At 36.9% G+C, this 17,451-nt stretch overlaps 1 protein-coding gene across 2 annotated transcripts in view; it reads left to right on the top strand.

Annotated features, from left to right (window-relative positions):
• PTPRO (protein tyrosine phosphatase receptor type O) overlaps positions 1–17,451 on the top strand; it is a 226,598-nt gene that overhangs the window by 153,898 nt on the left and 55,249 nt on the right. The window contains exons 15-17 of one of the 2 annotated variants that reach the window (XM_043968138.1): positions 2,619–2,739; positions 8,095–8,163; positions 16,551–16,634. In XM_043968138.1, coding sequence (XP_043824073.1) covers positions 2,619–2,739; positions 8,095–8,163; positions 16,551–16,634 — 274 coding nt within the window. The remainder of the gene's footprint in view (positions 1–2,618; positions 2,740–8,094; positions 8,164–16,550; positions 16,635–17,451) is intronic. The other variant, XM_043968139.1, reaches the window with a different exon arrangement.

Here is a 17,451-nt window from a genome sequence, read left to right as displayed (position 1 = left end):
TTTTGTTTGTTTGTTTGTTTTATCTGTAAAATGAGCTGGAGAAGGAAATGGCAAACCACACCAGTACCTTTGCCAAGAAAATCTTTTTTGTTTTTTTGTTTGTTTGTTTGTTTTTAGTGAGGCAATTGGAGTTAAGTGACTTGCCCAGGGTCACACAGCTAGTAAGTGTTAAGTGTCTGAGGCTGGATTTGAACTCAGGTCCTCCTGATTTCAGGGCTGGTGCTCTGTCCACTACGCCACCTAGCTGCCCCCCAAGAAAACTTCTAATGGTGTCATGAAGAGTTGGACACAACTGAAAAGCAACTGAAAAACAACAATAAATTATTGATGTTCAAAAGAGAGAAGCATATTCTGACTTAATTCAATTAATAATGATGATGGTGATAATAACCAACATTTAAATAGCCCTTAAAACTCTTTATACTGGTTGATGAAGTAGAAATAATAAGAAACTTAAGTAAAAGTGACTGAGGAGACAAGATTCTAAAGTGTTCAAAGGAAGATTAAGTCAGATGGCATGGCCCAAAATTCTATTGAAGAAGTCATTTCCAAGGGGTTGAGAAGCTCTCAAGAATAAAATTCTGAGTAACAGAGACTGGAAATATGATTTTATTGGAAATTTCCTCTTATCAATACAAGTCTGCACTTTCACTGAAATTAATAGTCTTAGAAGGATGTCTAGAACAGTGTCTACTCAAATAGAGTCACATTCAAATAGAAACAGATCCCTGCAGCTATACATTCACTTAGAAAACTACAAACCAGCATTATCTCTTGTATTATATTTTCTTTTCTTTTGTAAAAAATTTCCCAATTACATTTTAATCTGGGTCTGAATGGACTCAGAAGTTGCTGGCCATGTGTTTGACACCTCTGGTCTAGAGCACTAAGAGGTTAAAATGACTTGCTGGGTATTAGTCGGTCAGTGAGTGTTGGAGGTGGGACTGGAAACAAGGATTTCCTGGTCCTGAGGTTTGCTTTTTATTCACTATGCCTCTCTGAGACCCAAAAGTAATATATATGATGAGAGTGGAAAAAAAGGAATTCCCTTAAGGGAACAATGTAAACATACACTTTTGAGTCCATTGACTCATCAATAAATTTACATTGTAAAAACACATGTATGCCCCTGCAAAGGGGAGGAAATGTACTGAATATTTTCAAAATGGTAAAGAAGATACAAGCAGTAACTAAGGATGAATATAAAAATGTTGAGATGTCTTCTAAAAATAGAATTAGGAATATTAAAGCTTATAATGAACTGAGGCTAACAATGAATGTTGTAAAGATAATGAAAAGATTTTTTAAAAAAACTACATTAGGAAATAAAGGAGGAGACTAGAAGAAACGATAATTGACAACAGAAGTAATGATTATATGTAACAAAGTCAAAAAGAATTACTTTCCAGGATATCAAAAGAATTGGCAGAAGTGATCATTGACCCACTGGTAGTGGTGTTGGAAAACTCATGAAAAACAGATTAGAGATGTGTAAAAGTTTTCCCAATTTTCAAAAAAAGGGGAGAGTGAGATCTATAAAGTAAAGTTTCTATAAATTTTGATCTATCACAAAATTCTAGGTATTATTATGGAGTTGGTAAGTGAACATCTAGAAAATGAAAGAATGATTAAAATTTTATCATAATTTCATCAAGGATAGGTCATACCAGACTAACCTCATATCCCTTTTTAATATGAAATTACCAAATTGATAGAGTAGTTTGCTTTTATTTCAGGAAAGCACTAAACAAAGTTATTCATGCCATTCTTATGGACAATATTAAAAGATGTTGGCTTAAAGGAAGGATAGTGGACTTAGAACTGGTTAAAGGCAAAAAATAGTCATTAATGGATTAATGTCAACTTAGAAGAAGGCTGCTATCGAAGTGTTTCAGCTTCTTTTCTGGCCCTCCACTGTTTTACATTTTTAAAAAATCGATAACATAGGTAAAGGCATTAATGACATTTGTTCCAATTTTACTCATGACACAAGACTGGGAAGGAGAGTCAATGCATTGACAAAATGCATTTGATAAAAATGATATCAAAAATGATCTTGGGCAGCTAGGTGGCACAGTGGATAGAGCACCGGCCCTGGAGTCAGGAGTACCTGAGTTCAAATCCGGCCTCAGACACTTAACACTTACTAACTGTGTGACCCTGGGCAAGTCACTTAACCCCAACTGCCTCAATTAAAAAAAAAATGATCTTGACAAGATAGAACACTCGGACAAATATGTAAAAATAAAATATAATAGTTTCAAATATATAAAGTCCTATATTAGAGTTTTTAATATTTTGTGGCTCCTTAGTTGTCCACAGATATGACAACCATACCTTCTAAATCCCACAGTGATCTGAGTCATGAAAGAAAAAATAAAAATAAAAACAGCTTTGGGCTTTTGAAAAGGAGATATTAATTAATTCTTCCAGAATTATATTTAGCAGCCAGGACTGATGAAATTTACTCTGTGATATGATACTCAGGAAAAATTCATTGTTTGCTTGAGTTTATTCTTGAGGGTAGTTAATAATAAAATCTGATTCAAAAAAACCAACAATACTATTAGTTTCTGTGTGCTGAAGTAGTGACTAACATATTCAACTTCTCTTTGTAGTTACTGAGATGAATCCTAATGTGGTGGTAATCTCAGTGCTGGCAATCCTGAGCACGCTGCTGATTGGGCTGCTTCTTGTTACACTCATCATTCTAAGGAAAAAGCATCTGCAGATGGCCAGGTGAGTCCCATTTCCCATTAAGCATCCATGGCCATTTTAAAAAGTTTATTATTTAGTTTTATTTAGCTTAGTTTAGTTTTATTTAGTTCAATTTGTTAATTAGCTTTATTTGCTTTAGTTTAGTTTTTTTGTTTTGATTTTTAGTTTAATCTCCCTAGAGTATCCCTTCATAAACAATACTGCATTGGAAGTGAGGTGTGGGCAAGCAGAATTTCACTGATATTATTACTAAGACTTGCCATCATTATAACATTTTATTATATTAACGACCAACAAATAAATGATGCTACTCATGTCTTCTTAGTCTAATGAACTAAGGAGTAATGGAAGAATAATAATGTGGTCCTGACAAATTTTGTGAAGATCAGTGCAAACTTTACAGGATAAGTAGAATTGGGTTTTTTTAATTGTGAAGTTGTACAATTTATGTCATATAATCTTTCCAATTTGAGGATCAACGTTTTAGGAAGCCATACTATATGTAGGAAAGCAGAGTTTTATGACTTGATATCATGGTAGCCATCTTTTCATTAATTAATCTTCCTGCACTAGGCAAGAAAACTTCTCTAGCCGCCCCACCTCCACTCCTAGCGTCTGTCTGCCTGCTGACCACTGGGGGAGGAAATTCTTTGTCCTGTTCATCATAACTGTCAGAAATACAACCAGAACAAAGAATGAGAATTCATAGTAATGCTCTTTGAACCTATAATTTTGAAAGCAGAAACCCAGCATTTTGGAAGTCATGACAATAGTCTGTGCACCTTGTCACATTATCCAACAGGGTAGTGGCATAATCCCTTTTCTCTAGGAGCCATGAGACTGGGGACTTTGGGGGAAGCTGGGCTAGAATGCAGGGCAGTTAACCCCTAGAATAAATAACAACTAATATTTATATAAGTAAAACTTGCAAAGTGTTTTACATTCATCTCAAGAAAATCTGATAATTTGATATGATATCAAAGTTATTATTCAATCAACCACCAAGAAAGAATTTACTTTAGGTTCTAGCTCTGTTATTGAAAATATAGTTGGTTTAAGAAAGAAGAAAATTCTAGCAATTTATTTCAACTTCCGGGGATACTATTGGTAAAGGTTGAAAGCAGAAAATGAAAAGTAGCAGGCAAATTATTTATCCCTAAATACATGTAAGAGTAGCAAAAAGAAGAAGACATACCTTTTAAATGCATTTAGTACTTGTAATACTAAATATGGCTGTGAATCAGTGGAGGTGTCTATGATCTCCTCACCTCTCTCTCCATCCGTACTGAAAATGAACAGTCATGCCTACTGGGCCAGCACAGAGGTAGGACTTTCTATCCAGTTCCTATTCTTCATCCCTTCCCCCTCACTTGTCTAACTTCAGGGAATCCAAGGAAGGCCTGCTTCTCTTAATGAGCTCCAGAAACAGTTATGATAATAATGGAAGTTTAGATTCTCCAGTCATAGGGAAGTGAATGGTCTCAATTTCCTTTATAAAATTCTGCTTTTGAGAGCTTAAAATGTTGTAATAAAAATATGAAATAAATGATTTATAAGCATAATCCCGGTTAAGGAGATTCTCTGACACTAGAAAGGAATTGAAACCTTATATCTTAACTAGAAGCTTTTTTCCTAGTAGATTTCCTGAACTGCCAAGAACTTCCCATCACACGGTCATACCACAAATAAACCCTAAAACATCTGAGTTGACCTCAGTTGTCTGTGGGAAGTAAAACTAGGTCAATCAAAAAACAAAAAACAACTTGAAACAGAGTACAGGAACATGCTTAGAAATGGGGGCTGGTTGCACCTAGCTAAAGAGGGAAAGGGAGAAGCAAATTAGTCTAGTTCCTTCACATTCCCTGTAAGTCATCTCTAAGTTCCTGGAACTTAGGCCACATAGGGGAGTTGCCAAGATTGATCTATACCTTTGTTCTCTCTTCTCTTTGTGGACCTGTGAAGGAAAACAGCATGTCCACCACTGCTTTCAGTGCATCCCTGTTAAACTACTCCTTGCCTTCACTCTCCAAAGCTCTGTGCCTATTCTGGCTTCTTATACTTCATAAACTCATTCCCCAATTCTGGGTAATGTTTTCTTCTAACTTCTTTTTACCCCAGGGTGAGTAGGAAAGGGAGCCAACATATTATATTTCCCAAGATTCTTTGGGAATTGCCCTTGAGATTTATGGTACCAACTCGCCTATCGGGTGTTAGAGAGTTATCATAATTCTCTGGCTAGTGATGATCTAGATTGTCCACTTTCAGAATCATTTTTAGAATGCCTTTTCTATTTTGTGGATTTCTTTTTATACCAAAGTTTGGTAAATGGGACTTTTTCATTATAGAATAGATTGCTATTGTAATAGCATAACAGAGAGTAGTTTGCTGACACAAAACCATCTTTGCTACTTGTCACTTTAGATAACCTCAGGTTGGATATCGAATACATTTGGGGGTCCAGGGGGTGATAAAGCTTTTGAAGATGAGTCTCTCTCTCTCTCTCTATCACTGAGGGGAAATTAAGAATATAGACACCACAACCAAATGAGTGAGAAATCTATTATGTGTTTTTTTACTCTAAATATGGTATAAAATGCTTGTGTAATTTAAGATTTAAGTCATTAGAGTTACTTTCTGTTGGCTTTCTGTTTATCATTTGAAAGTGTAAATGATTTAAGTTTTCACTCATATGGAAAATCCTTTTGATTTTCAGTTTTTGTGATTCCATGTTTCCTTCTGTCAGTGATGCATTGCTCACCAGTGTATTTTAAAGTGCATTTTTGTGGTCTAGCTCTACATTACTCAAGTGATCCATCATTTTCCTTAAGAAACTCCTGCAAAATATAGTACATGTGTTCGTTTAGATGTATCTGTTTGGTTACAGTTCAGTAGCCAGCAGTCAATTCCCCCTTTCTCATTCATTTTAGATTTTCCATATATTTGCCAGCACTACTCTTACTTCGTTTGACAAGCTGTTAGTAGGGACAATAAATCTTACTAATACAAAACAGGAAACAGGCTAGATCATAAGACAATGGAAAATAATTTGGGGTGGGGGATTTAACAGGTTGAAAACCCAATGCAAAATGACAATTTAGTGTACTTGTAAAATCAATACAATATGAACTACAAGAAGGATTATCGGGAGGACCTCGCCATATTCTTTTTGGATGTCTGTTACAAACTATGCTTTGAAAATGAATTGTATAGGGGGCAGCTAGATGGCGGAGTGGTTAAAGCACTGGCCCTGGATTCAGGAATACCTGAGTTCAAATCCAGCCTCAGACATTTGACACTAGCTGTGTGGCCCTGGGCAAGTCACTTAACCCCCATTGTCTGCAAATAAATAAAAAATAAAAACAAGATACAGAGAATGGGAAGGGAGCAAGCATTTATTAATCAACTGCTATGTGACAGGCACTGTGCTAAGTGCTATTATTATCTGGAAATAAAAACATTCTCAAAAAAAAAAAGAAAAGAAAATGAATTGTATAAAGATGGTGAAGTTGTCATTTGTTCCGGTGTGCAGATGACATTGTGCTGATTGTAGTAAGTCTGGAGCACTGCACAGATACCTAATTTAGATCCATATTTACTCAAAAGTGGGAACAGTTCTGTTTTCACACCTTCATACAAGCTCAACTTTTCACCCAGGAAAAAATCAAATGGTTGAAGACTGCCCATTATTTATTGTTCAGGCTGCAATTGAATGGACAACCCATATTGCTCATCCATTAGTCCATATACCTTGGTCAGAAATTTGACATGGGCTCAGAATTGAGCTGAAAGGAGAATGTGCTAGACTCCCTTGAGGATATTATTCAGCGATTTTAAGTGATCCCAAGCTTTGTCCTGATACAAAACCCCAAGGTTTTAGCAATGATATTCTTCTAGTGATATTATGTGAATATGTTTCATGGAATATTGCAGTCTCCAAAAACCTAAAGTTGAGAATAACCTTAGCATGCATTCCATTTTCATTGTTGGATTTCAGAATCTTTATCTTCCAGATACACCTCCATTATCTCCTCTTTTGCACCTTTCCTAATACTTCCCACTGAAACTGTTTTTTTTCTTTCTCTCTTTTCCTTAATAACAAAATAATAACATGTAGATAGCTCTTTAATTTTGCAAAACACTTTACATACTTTATCTCTTTTGAGATTCAAAACAAATCTATGAAGTCAGTGTCACCAGTATTATTCCAATTTTACAAAACCAGAAACTGAGGCAAACAGAGGTTAAGTCACTTGTGCATGGTCATACTAATAAGTGTCAGAGGTGGGATTTGATCTCAAGTCTCTCTAACTCCAAATTCAGCTCTCCAGTCACCATACAATTTTGCTTCCCATCACTCTCTATTTTGTTATCTATTTGTATGTCTATATGTCTTATCTACCACAACAGTAAAATGTATACTTCCTGAAGACAGAAACTGTGTCATTTGAACTCAGGTATTCCTGACTTGAGGCCCAGTGCTCTATTCACTGTTCCACTTAAATACTGTAAAACTGGAGAGCATCCAGAGGAGAATGACGAGGATGAAGAAGGGCCTGGAAATCAGGCCATATGAAGATTGACTAAGAAACTATGGAAGTTTGGAGAAGAGAAGACATCTCCATGATAATCATTTTAGTTATTTGAAGGAGTACCAAATGGAGGAAGGAATAGATTTGACTCTGAAGGGTTAAGAGAAATGAAAGGAAGTTTTTTTTTAAAGGGTACATTTAGCTTTTCTATAAGGAGAAATGTTCTAACATCTGAATCTACTCCATTGCAATTTTCTCTTCAAGCAAAGAAAGGCAGGGAGACCACTTGGTAGGTATGCTCTAGAAGGTATTCTCATTGGGGTATGGCTTGGACTTAGTGTCCCCCATGTTCCCTTTCCACTCAAAGGTTTTGTAAATAGATGCAGTCCAAGATAGAACTCCAGCTAGAAGTCCTGGGAGCACATGAGTCAAGAAGCAAAAGACTCAAAGCACAACAAAGAAAGTTAGAATAGATTCCTTTGAATCTCTTTGGCAGATCAAACACTCCAGGGTTTATTGAAGGGTTTGGCATAATAGCTCTCATGGAAACTTTGAAGAATGGTTACTACAGTTTTATGGATTTTATTTTTCAGGATCAGTTGAAAGCACCATAGAAAGGATTCAAAACAGATGGCTATGATTCCATCCAATTAGAGTTTGTTATTGTGAATTGGTTGATGTTTTGTTTTTACTTTACAACAAAAATTACAACTTAAATTAACTGATTTTTGTTGCTCCCATCTCTCCACCCCCAATGTTGTTAAAATAAAGAATCTGCCTTAGGGCAGCACTGTGCCAAGCACTGGCAAGCAGTAGTAACCTTGACTATTTGGTTCTTTTCAAACAGAGAGTGTGGGGCTGGAACGTTTGTCAATTTTGCTTCTTTAGAAAGAGATGGAAAGCTTCCCTACAACTGGTGAGTATTAATTTGGAACCATACATTAGTGAAATCTTCCAAGAGCCCTATTTCACTTTGAAGGATTGTACTTGATTTTTATTATAAAATAACAGATGATAATGATCTCTCATTATTACTAAGACTTCCAAATTGAAATGGATTCAATTTCATAAATATAAGATGGAACCCCAGAGGCTACCTGGTTCAAACCCCTTCTTTTACAGACAAGGAAACTGAGGCTCATGAAGGATGAGTGGCATGCCCAAAGTCAGACAGATAGTCAGTTATCAGAGATAGGATTCGAATCTAGGTCCTCTGACTCTTTATCACTGTACCAGGCACTCTGATATGTACTGACACATATGAACCTACATTAGTTAGAATCCTTGCCTACTAGAAACACATTAAGTAGTAGCAGCTTTAGTACGATATATGTAGACATTTAGCATCAAACCAACCAAATGGATAAAGCAGTCATGAAAATAACAGATCATCTCGCTGCCATGTAGGCTTGCACAAAAGCCCGCACAAATGGTGAGCAAAAGTATGGGAGCCTGAGGTACATTGTTCTCAATGGAGATTGGGAGGGAAGGAATGTAAACTCTAATCCCAGGTAACTATGCATGCCATAGCAATATTTCTATTTAAAGCTTTGCTTTCACTGACCCTTCTGTGTGAACCACTATTCCCGTTACAATATGTAAATATAAGTTCAATACCCAGGGTCCACAGCTCTCTTCTTGGCAATTTGACAACATATTGAATAAAACACTGGACCTGGAGTCAGGAAGACTTGAATTCAAATCTGGCCTCAGACTCTTACTAGCTGTGTGACCATAAGGAAGTCACTTAACCTCTGTCTGCCTCAGTTTTCTCATCTATAAAATGGGGTCATAGTAACATCTACCTCCTACAGTTAAGAAAAAAAAAATATGATGATAAAATGAGATATTTGTAAAAGCAGCTTGCAAACCTTAAGAATGACATAAATGCTAGCTATTATTATTATATTATTAATTTTATTATCATTATATCCACACCAGAAAATTCCCATGGTAACTTATAGACTTAATTTCTTTTTGTCTGGGTCCCCTGACCTCTGATGCAGGCACATCCAAGAAAATAGGAAAAGGCTCAGCTGTGTTTTAAAGGATTTAGCTATCATGTTCCTTGTTACACAAAGTCATAATCACCCTACCTTTGTTGTGCTCTACATCCAAGACCTCAGCCAGCTCCCTAAACAGACTGACACCCAGTGCTTCACCAGGGAAACAACACATCATATAGACCCTCATGAAAAACCATTAAGGAATCCAGGTCCTCAGAGCTACAACTGCTATTCCACAGAGAAAAACTCTGGCTTTCTTTTTCCCTCTTTTCTCTTTCTCTCCCTTTAGGAAAAACATCTAGGAGGTTCTGATTTTCCTGCCTTTATACACTGCCTACAAGAAGCCTCTTAGTGGGAGAGAATCTAGGGTTTTCATCTGTTGGCAGCAGCCCCCACCTTGCTGTCCCCACAAACCAGCTGCTTTGTTTCTCTGATTAACTATATCATCCCTCCCTGAAAGAGGAAAGATGATTTTCCCTATTCTCTTCATTGCTTACTACACTGGGCCACAGCTGGTCCACTTCCTTCTTAGTCAGTCCCTATGTATCAGAAAAGGCCTTTATGGTTCACCTCAGCAAAATATGTATGACACTCTTTGTCCTTGATGTTAGTCAGTCTTCTTTCCTGTACTTCAGACGAAGAGCTAGTCAGTCATTCCTATCATCCCTACTCTTGCCCTTATACTCCTTCAGGGTTCCACCTTTACATAATTCTCTCATGATTCTGTCTCGAGATGAACTGCTGATTCCTGATCCTTCTTCGCTATGGAGGTTGTTCATTCCACAATAGAGGCTTGAACCTGAAAGTCATATTCCCCAGAAGCATCTCTTTACCCATGTAAGAAGAGTCTCCTAGCCTGACATACTCATGGCAAGGAAGATGTATTCAGTTTCTTCCTCCAAGTGACCTTGACTCAAGTAAAACTTCAGCTTCTGTGTTGAGGCCGTGGAAAGGGTGGAAGACTCATTCCTAATCTAAGATCATTGAAGGCCAATCCAAGCAGTGATTGCAGAATCAGAGAAATTGAAGAGTGAACACTATCCCTGAGGAGGCAACATTGATTAATTTCCCAAATAGCCAAGATTATTTGAGTTCTCCTACCTATCAGACCACACTATCCCTTCTCTCAAGGACCTGTCTCATGTATACAGTGACATTTTGCTAAACTTCCTCAGACAGAGTGGTCTGTCTCCCGTTACCTAATCAAAAAAGCTTCTGACTTTACAGTTGCATTGTAATCATCTGTTTTTTTATAGTTTCAGACAAAATTTCCTTGTTGGCATCACAAGCAGAAGTGCCTTATCTGTATCTCTGGAAATTCTTTCCCTTTTACCTCTAGGGAAAAGAATATAAATATAAATACATATACACATATGTATGTATGTATATAAATTCTCTGACTTAAAAAACCTTTACAACCTTGCTCTTTCCTATGTTTAAAGTCTTTTTATTCTTTCTTCCACTACTTTATGATTCAAAGATACTGGTCTATTTGCTGTTCCTTGCACACAACACTTCATTTCCCAACTGTATCTATTCCCTGTCTGTTCCCCATGCTTGTAATATTCTCCCTTCATCCATTGCTTCATAGTTCTCTGGCTTCTTTCAACTCTCAGCTTTAATCCCAACTTCTTTATGAGCTCTTTCATGATCTTATCTGTCCTTTTCCCCCATTCCCCCACCACTCCACCAGCTGTCAGTTTCTTCATCCATGAGATTACTTTACATTTTACTTTATTTATATGTTGTGTGCATCTAGTTTTGGGGGTTTTTGCATATTGTTTCCCCTAATAGAATGTGAGTTCTCTGAAAGCAGGGTCTGTCTTTTGCCTTTATATCTTCAGTGTTTTAGACAATACCTGGCACATAGTTAGTGCATAATAAATCTTTGCTGATTGGTTAAATCTAATTGTTCCTCTTAAATTCACTGCTTTTCTCATAACCTTATTTGATTATCCCAACAAATCTCTGAGGTGGGTGCTTTTGTTATCTGCATTTTACAAATAAAGAAGTGAAAACTGAGAGATGCAGGTGACTTGCCCACCCAGGATCAAATAGCTAATATGTGTTTTAGGGAAGATTTGAATTCAGGACTTCTCTAAAACCACTTCTCTAAAAATTCAGGAAGCCTACTTCTGAAGTTTTGGTTCTTCTTCTATTTACAGGCAGTCTTAGGAAAAAACTTCTGTCCTCATTAGGGCTTTTGGCAGCACCTGCTATCTTCCTATTTTTTTCCTGCCCTCACCCCATCCCCCATTGCCTTGCCTTTCTCATTATGGTAAGGTAGGAAAGGGAACTGGATTTCCTATTTAAGGATGCTATGACAAGGGTTTCAATGGATTGAAAATACAATAAAACAAGTGTATTAAAACATGTTTTACTCTAATGACAAAGATGTGCAAATAATTTAGAGTCAAAGCTAATTGATAAAGTAGCTAAACTGTTAATTTAGTAAACAAAATATTCACTTCAAACTTCCCTTATTTTATATTATTCTGAGTATTTTGAGTAATCAGTTATGCAAATTATATAGTTTTCAATTGGCCCTAGGTTGACATAGGACAGAATCCTATGCTAAATAGCTATGAATTGAAAATTTGTTGTATTAAATAGAAGTTTTATTTAAAATAAAATGGGATTTTTTTTTTTACAAAAAACATTGTCACAGAAACAACTTACTCTTTTGAGTAAGACAATGAGCAGCACTGAATTACTATATATCCTTAACAAATTTTGCTGCTATCTTTGATTATGGTACTGTGCTAAGAATGGAAGGCTGGAAATCCTCGTAAGTGAGAAACTGTAGAATCTCACAATTCTTAATTGATATATCCAGAAAACAATGATAACAGGCCTGGAGGGCATAAGCTTTGGAATTTTGTGATTTCTCCCACCTTCTTTTTTTTATATTCCTTATGACCAGGGACTGATCTAGGTATATAGTCTGAAGCTATTAAAAAAGCAAAGTTAACTGATCTATTCAGAGGCAAAGCCTATGGTTTGGGGTGGGAGAGAGAGCAGCTAGGTGGCACAATGGATAGAGTACTGGTCCTGAAGTTGGGAGGACCTGAGTTCAAATCTCGCCTCAAATATTTACTAGCTGTATGAACCTAGGCAAGTCATTCAACCCCAATTGCCTTAAACATCAGGAGCCATGCATGTCCAGTCATCCTGATATATATCTTGCCACTGGACCCAGATGGCTCCGGAAAAGAGAGTAAGATTGGTGACTTTGCACAGCCCTTCCTCACTTAAATCCAATTCAGTGCAACTCATGACATCACCTCCTAATGTCACGGTCCTCTTCGAGAATGAAACAAACAACAATCAAGATCTGGGCTTCTTTCACATCTTGCTGTAATTTAACTAAGCAGTGCTAACAGTCACAAGTGCCACTTTAGCCAAACACTTTATCTATTCACACAAATTTCATAGTAACATAATAAATCACTCAGCTTAAAAACCTACCAGTACCTGTATAGAGCGATTCACATGCCCCCCAATTTTCAAAACCAGACATCAAAACCATGATGTTAAATTTACTTGACTGGAGGGATGTTCCCCCATTTAATAAGTTTTTGCAAGGATATCATGTCTCGTAATGTCAATTAGCCAAACTATCAGGTCGCACTCACATTGTTCTATCTTCTACATATGTGGTTGGGTTTTTTTTTTAAGTTCCTTAATTGATTCTCATAAATTGTGTTCTCCAGACCTGTGTATGAACTAAAAACAGTCTGTGTGTATTACAGAATGGGCATGAGGGATACCTAAAGCAATATTGAGTTTACCCTCCCACCAGCTAGCTCCCAGGATCTTTCTACGTAACTCAGTTCTATAGTTCTGCAAGTGAAACAGGACTGAAGAAAATAATCAAGGGCCTATTATATAATTATAATAATAATTCAGTGACCAGGTAGCTGTTTTACTAAGAAGGAATAATCACCTCAGTGAAGATTCTTTATAACAAATCCTGCCAAGTGAATACACTTTTGTCTTTCTATGCCTATCACCACATTCAATGCCTTGCACATAGTAGGTGCTTAATATGCTTGTTAAATTGAATTTTGGATTTGAATTTTGAAAGGCACCATGGTATGTTTTAAAAACCACTGGACCAGCAGACAAATTCAACTTAACAGCTCTATGATCATGTACTTGTCTCTCTTTGGGCCTCAATTTCTTCATTTGCAAAATAGAAGCAGTAATACTTGCTCCTCACTGGATTGTAGTAAAGCCAACGCTTTCTAAAACATTCAAGAGCCACATAAATGGGAACTGTTTTTACTGAGGCTTTAAAGCTATCAACATGTTTCCCAATTTACTGCTTACCATAGAAATAGACCTAATACCTTTTTAACGTTGATGCTTAAAAAAAAGAATAAAGAAACACCCTGTTTTATTAGTAATTTGGAACATTTGAATTTGGAATCCAACCAAACATTTAGAATCAACCATTAACCTAGAACAATAAAAGCAAAACCATTTTACTTCTATGCTGCTGAACATCACACTTTAGGTCAGAGTGTCTTCATCTGAGGGTACATGAACAGATTTCAGAGGGTCTTTGAACTTGATTGAGTAGAGGAAATGCATCATTATTTTTCACTGATTTCTAACTGAAATTTATTATTTCTTTCAATTAATTTCAAAACTTTATTCTGAGAAGGGGTCCATGAAACAAAAATAGTTTAAAAATCCCTGCCTATCATGAAGCACTGATACCTGATACCATACCATACTTGAGTTTGGAGACTTCATCACAGATTCATTTAAACCCAGAATTTTTACTCATTGATTTGAAACTGCTTGTAATTTCAGAAAGAAGAATTTGAAACTGAACTTCTTCCACTTAGTTGGGCTTGAAATAGTGTCATTTTATAGAAATGTGACCTAAAACATTTTCGTTCTCTAGTCTAACTAGGAAGGACACATTCATTCAAAGGGAAGGACATTTTATCAAACAGCATGACAAAATAACTGATAAGAAGATTCCCTCTTATTCTCAGAAGGGTCCATTTCTCCATAGGATATCACTGAGGTAGGGGTGGAGGGTAAGATGGGCTCACATAGGTAACACTTGCATGAAGAAGAATGTATATTCAAACACACAAAACTCATACTTCTGACCTTGCAGAGCCACTGATAATCTCTGATGACATTATCATCACACTCTCAGCTGCTCACTGTGAATTCACTAGCACAAGGCTGTGCTGGTAAATCAGTCAATAAACATTTATTAAGCTCTACCATGTTCTAGGCACTGCACTAAGTGCTAGGGATACAAAGAAAGGCATGCCATTCCCTGCCCACAAGAAGTTTACAATCTAATGAAGGATACAATAACCAAAAAAAAGAAGTTGAAAAGAGGGAATGTGTATGCAGCATGGGGCATGATGAAGTCCTGCAGCTGGTTTGAGAAATTATCTAAGAATATATGAGTTACAGAGTTAATTTCATCCTGTAGAATGACAAGATTCAGGAGTTCATGAATGTTTTAACAACTGGCTTATCTGGGGGAAAAATGTATGCATGACACACTTGTAAGCTCAAACTGCATTATTAACATTTTCTCCATCACTTTCTTAAGTCTAAATTCTAGACTTAACAACACAGTAGATTATACCCTGATTTGTAGTGTTTTCTGATTCCCAAGGTGTAAATGCCCACACTAAAAATTTAGCAGTCTGAGCCAGCTGAAGCTGGCATGGCCTTGATGTATCTCATCCTCTCTGCTCTTCCCTGCTAGATGTCACAGTGTCTTTGCTGCTCTCTGCTTCATGTAACATAGTGTCTCTGCTGGGCATCTCTAAGGAACAATTCCTTAACTGCAGTGTTTATTGTGCTGCACTCTGTTACCATCTGCTGGCCTTCAGCTACACAATCTCTTCAATGTCATATGTTCCTTTGCTACCATCTTTTGGGGTGCAGTTGCCAAGAAGCTACTTCTTTTACAAGGAAGGGGCAAGATCTCTTTTAGCTCACATAGCCTAAGGCCATGACAGTTGTACCTCTCCAAGGATTTGGAAAAGGCCAACAAAAGTCCCAGGCCAAAATTGCTTTATCCTTCTAATTTAGAAAATCTCCATTAAGTCCCTGTTAATCTGTGTTCCTAAAAAACATTTCAGGAACCCTACCCAACAAAACCCCAAAGGAGCAATGTAGGTAGGGCATTGAAGTTCTCTTCAGTTCCCATGCTTTGGGATGGCATGCAAATAAACCTCAGAGTAAGCATAAAGCTAGATGAAACTGGAAGAACTCAGGCTCTGCTTTTCTGTGCATCCCTCTCAGAAACAACCTCTCTGATCTTTGTTCAGAGTGGCTGCCAGGGAGGTAACCTTGGTGGTTTGCTGAAATCTTAACAAGATCATGCATTCCATTATTCAATCATTCATTTAATAAACATTTATTAAACAAAGTGCGTATACTTTGCCGAGTGAAGGGTAAAATTTAGCCAAAACAATCTCTGCAAACATAAAACTTCATTCTATCAGTATTTTTAGAGGGGCAATTTTCAAAGCCTAATGAAAAATATAAGAGCATTATTTCACTAAGCATAGTGATAAGGGGTAGGGACATATTGAGGAATTAAGGGGATATTAAAGTTTGAACTGGCCAACTAGCTCTGACACACCTAAGAAGGAAGGGGAGATTAAATCCTATAGCAGGAAAGTCAGGCGTGGCTACTACCTGAGCTAGGAGACAGAGATAACTCCAAAGATCAAGACTATCATTCCAAATGAAACCCTCCCTGACTCTCAGGAATCTTTCCCCACCTTGCCCCCAAAAGGAACTTCCCATTGTCAGGTGGTCGACCCATCTTTCCTCTATAAAAGTTTTGGCCTTTCTTCTGTCGGAGGAGAAAGAAGTCTCTAAGCTATCTATCTCCATCCCTCTAGGCGAAGTCTTTGACTTCCCTCTTGGTCACTTTCTCCAGTGCCCAAATAAAAGACTATTTTATTCTAATTGGCCTTTGTGGGAGAGTGCAATTTTTTACAGAGGAATACCTAAGGACCCCCCACCTATTTCCCCTGTGACAATAACATGTAACCACCGTGCAACAAGCTAATTATCACAAACTAAGTCTACTTACTGACATGAGATCACGATTAGATTATTTGCCAGAGTTAACACATAAACCTTTATGTCTGAAATTCCATAGGATGATATTTAATTTTAATAATACAATTATCTGTCATGTGAATATGTCTATTAAGTTACTGATCTCTGTTTTATGTTTACATTACTAACATCTTGCTTTTTCATCTCCATATCTATTATCTGTTAATGCTCACAGGCGTAGGAGTATATTTGCTTTCCTAACTCTGCTACCCTCATGTCTTTGGACTGATTATCTTTTGGCATTTTATATTAACCCCTGGTAAGTGATGTTTTTACTGTTTTCCTTATGCGATATGTTAATAATGTTAGCTTCTTAATAAATAAAAGGGGTTATAAAATTTATTGAACTTGTTGATAGTATCTAAAGTGCTTTTTCAGGGATTAAAAATGAATTAAGGGGGCAGCAAGGTGGCGCAGCGGATAGAGCACCGGCCCTGGAGTCAGGAGTACCTGAGTTCAAATCCAGCCTCAGACACTTAACACATACTAGCTGTGTGACCCTGGGCAAGTCACTTAACCCCAATTGCCTCACTTAAAAAAAAATGAATTAAGGCAGTTGATGGGGCTAAAATACTGTTATTTTTATCATTTATATTTGTTTTTTATATTTATATTTATATTTGTCTTTTATGATTCCTTCTTCTATTAGTTACCTCACCTTTGACCCATCCATCTGATGTCTTGCCACACATCTTTCATCTTTGTAAATATGTTTCCCTTTTTTCTATTTCTTTGGTTTATCAGGAGGCTTCATATCCCCAGAAAAAACAAGTATACACTCATATACTGTAGTAAAATCAGAATACTATATACATACTCTCAATTCAATTTAATTCACTAAACATTTATTAATTACTTGTTGTTTTTTAAATACTGTGTCAAGCATGGGAAATTCAAAGTCTGATACTACATGGGCCCTGCTCTTGGGACCTACAGGGGTTTACAATCTAAGGGAGTGAAAAGACTAATTATTATTCCAGAAACATGTCAGTAAAGTGCTACCAACAACCTGAGAAAGATCACTTTTGCTGACTTGGGCTGGATATTGGGAGAAGGAGGAGGAGAAAAGAAAGAAA

This window comes from Dromiciops gliroides, chromosome 5 (assembly GCF_019393635.1).
Source record: "Dromiciops gliroides isolate mDroGli1 chromosome 5, mDroGli1.pri, whole genome shotgun sequence".
Classification (NCBI taxonomy): domain Eukaryota; kingdom Metazoa; phylum Chordata; class Mammalia; order Microbiotheria; family Microbiotheriidae; genus Dromiciops; species Dromiciops gliroides.
This window is presented reverse-complemented; position numbering and strand designations above follow the sequence as displayed.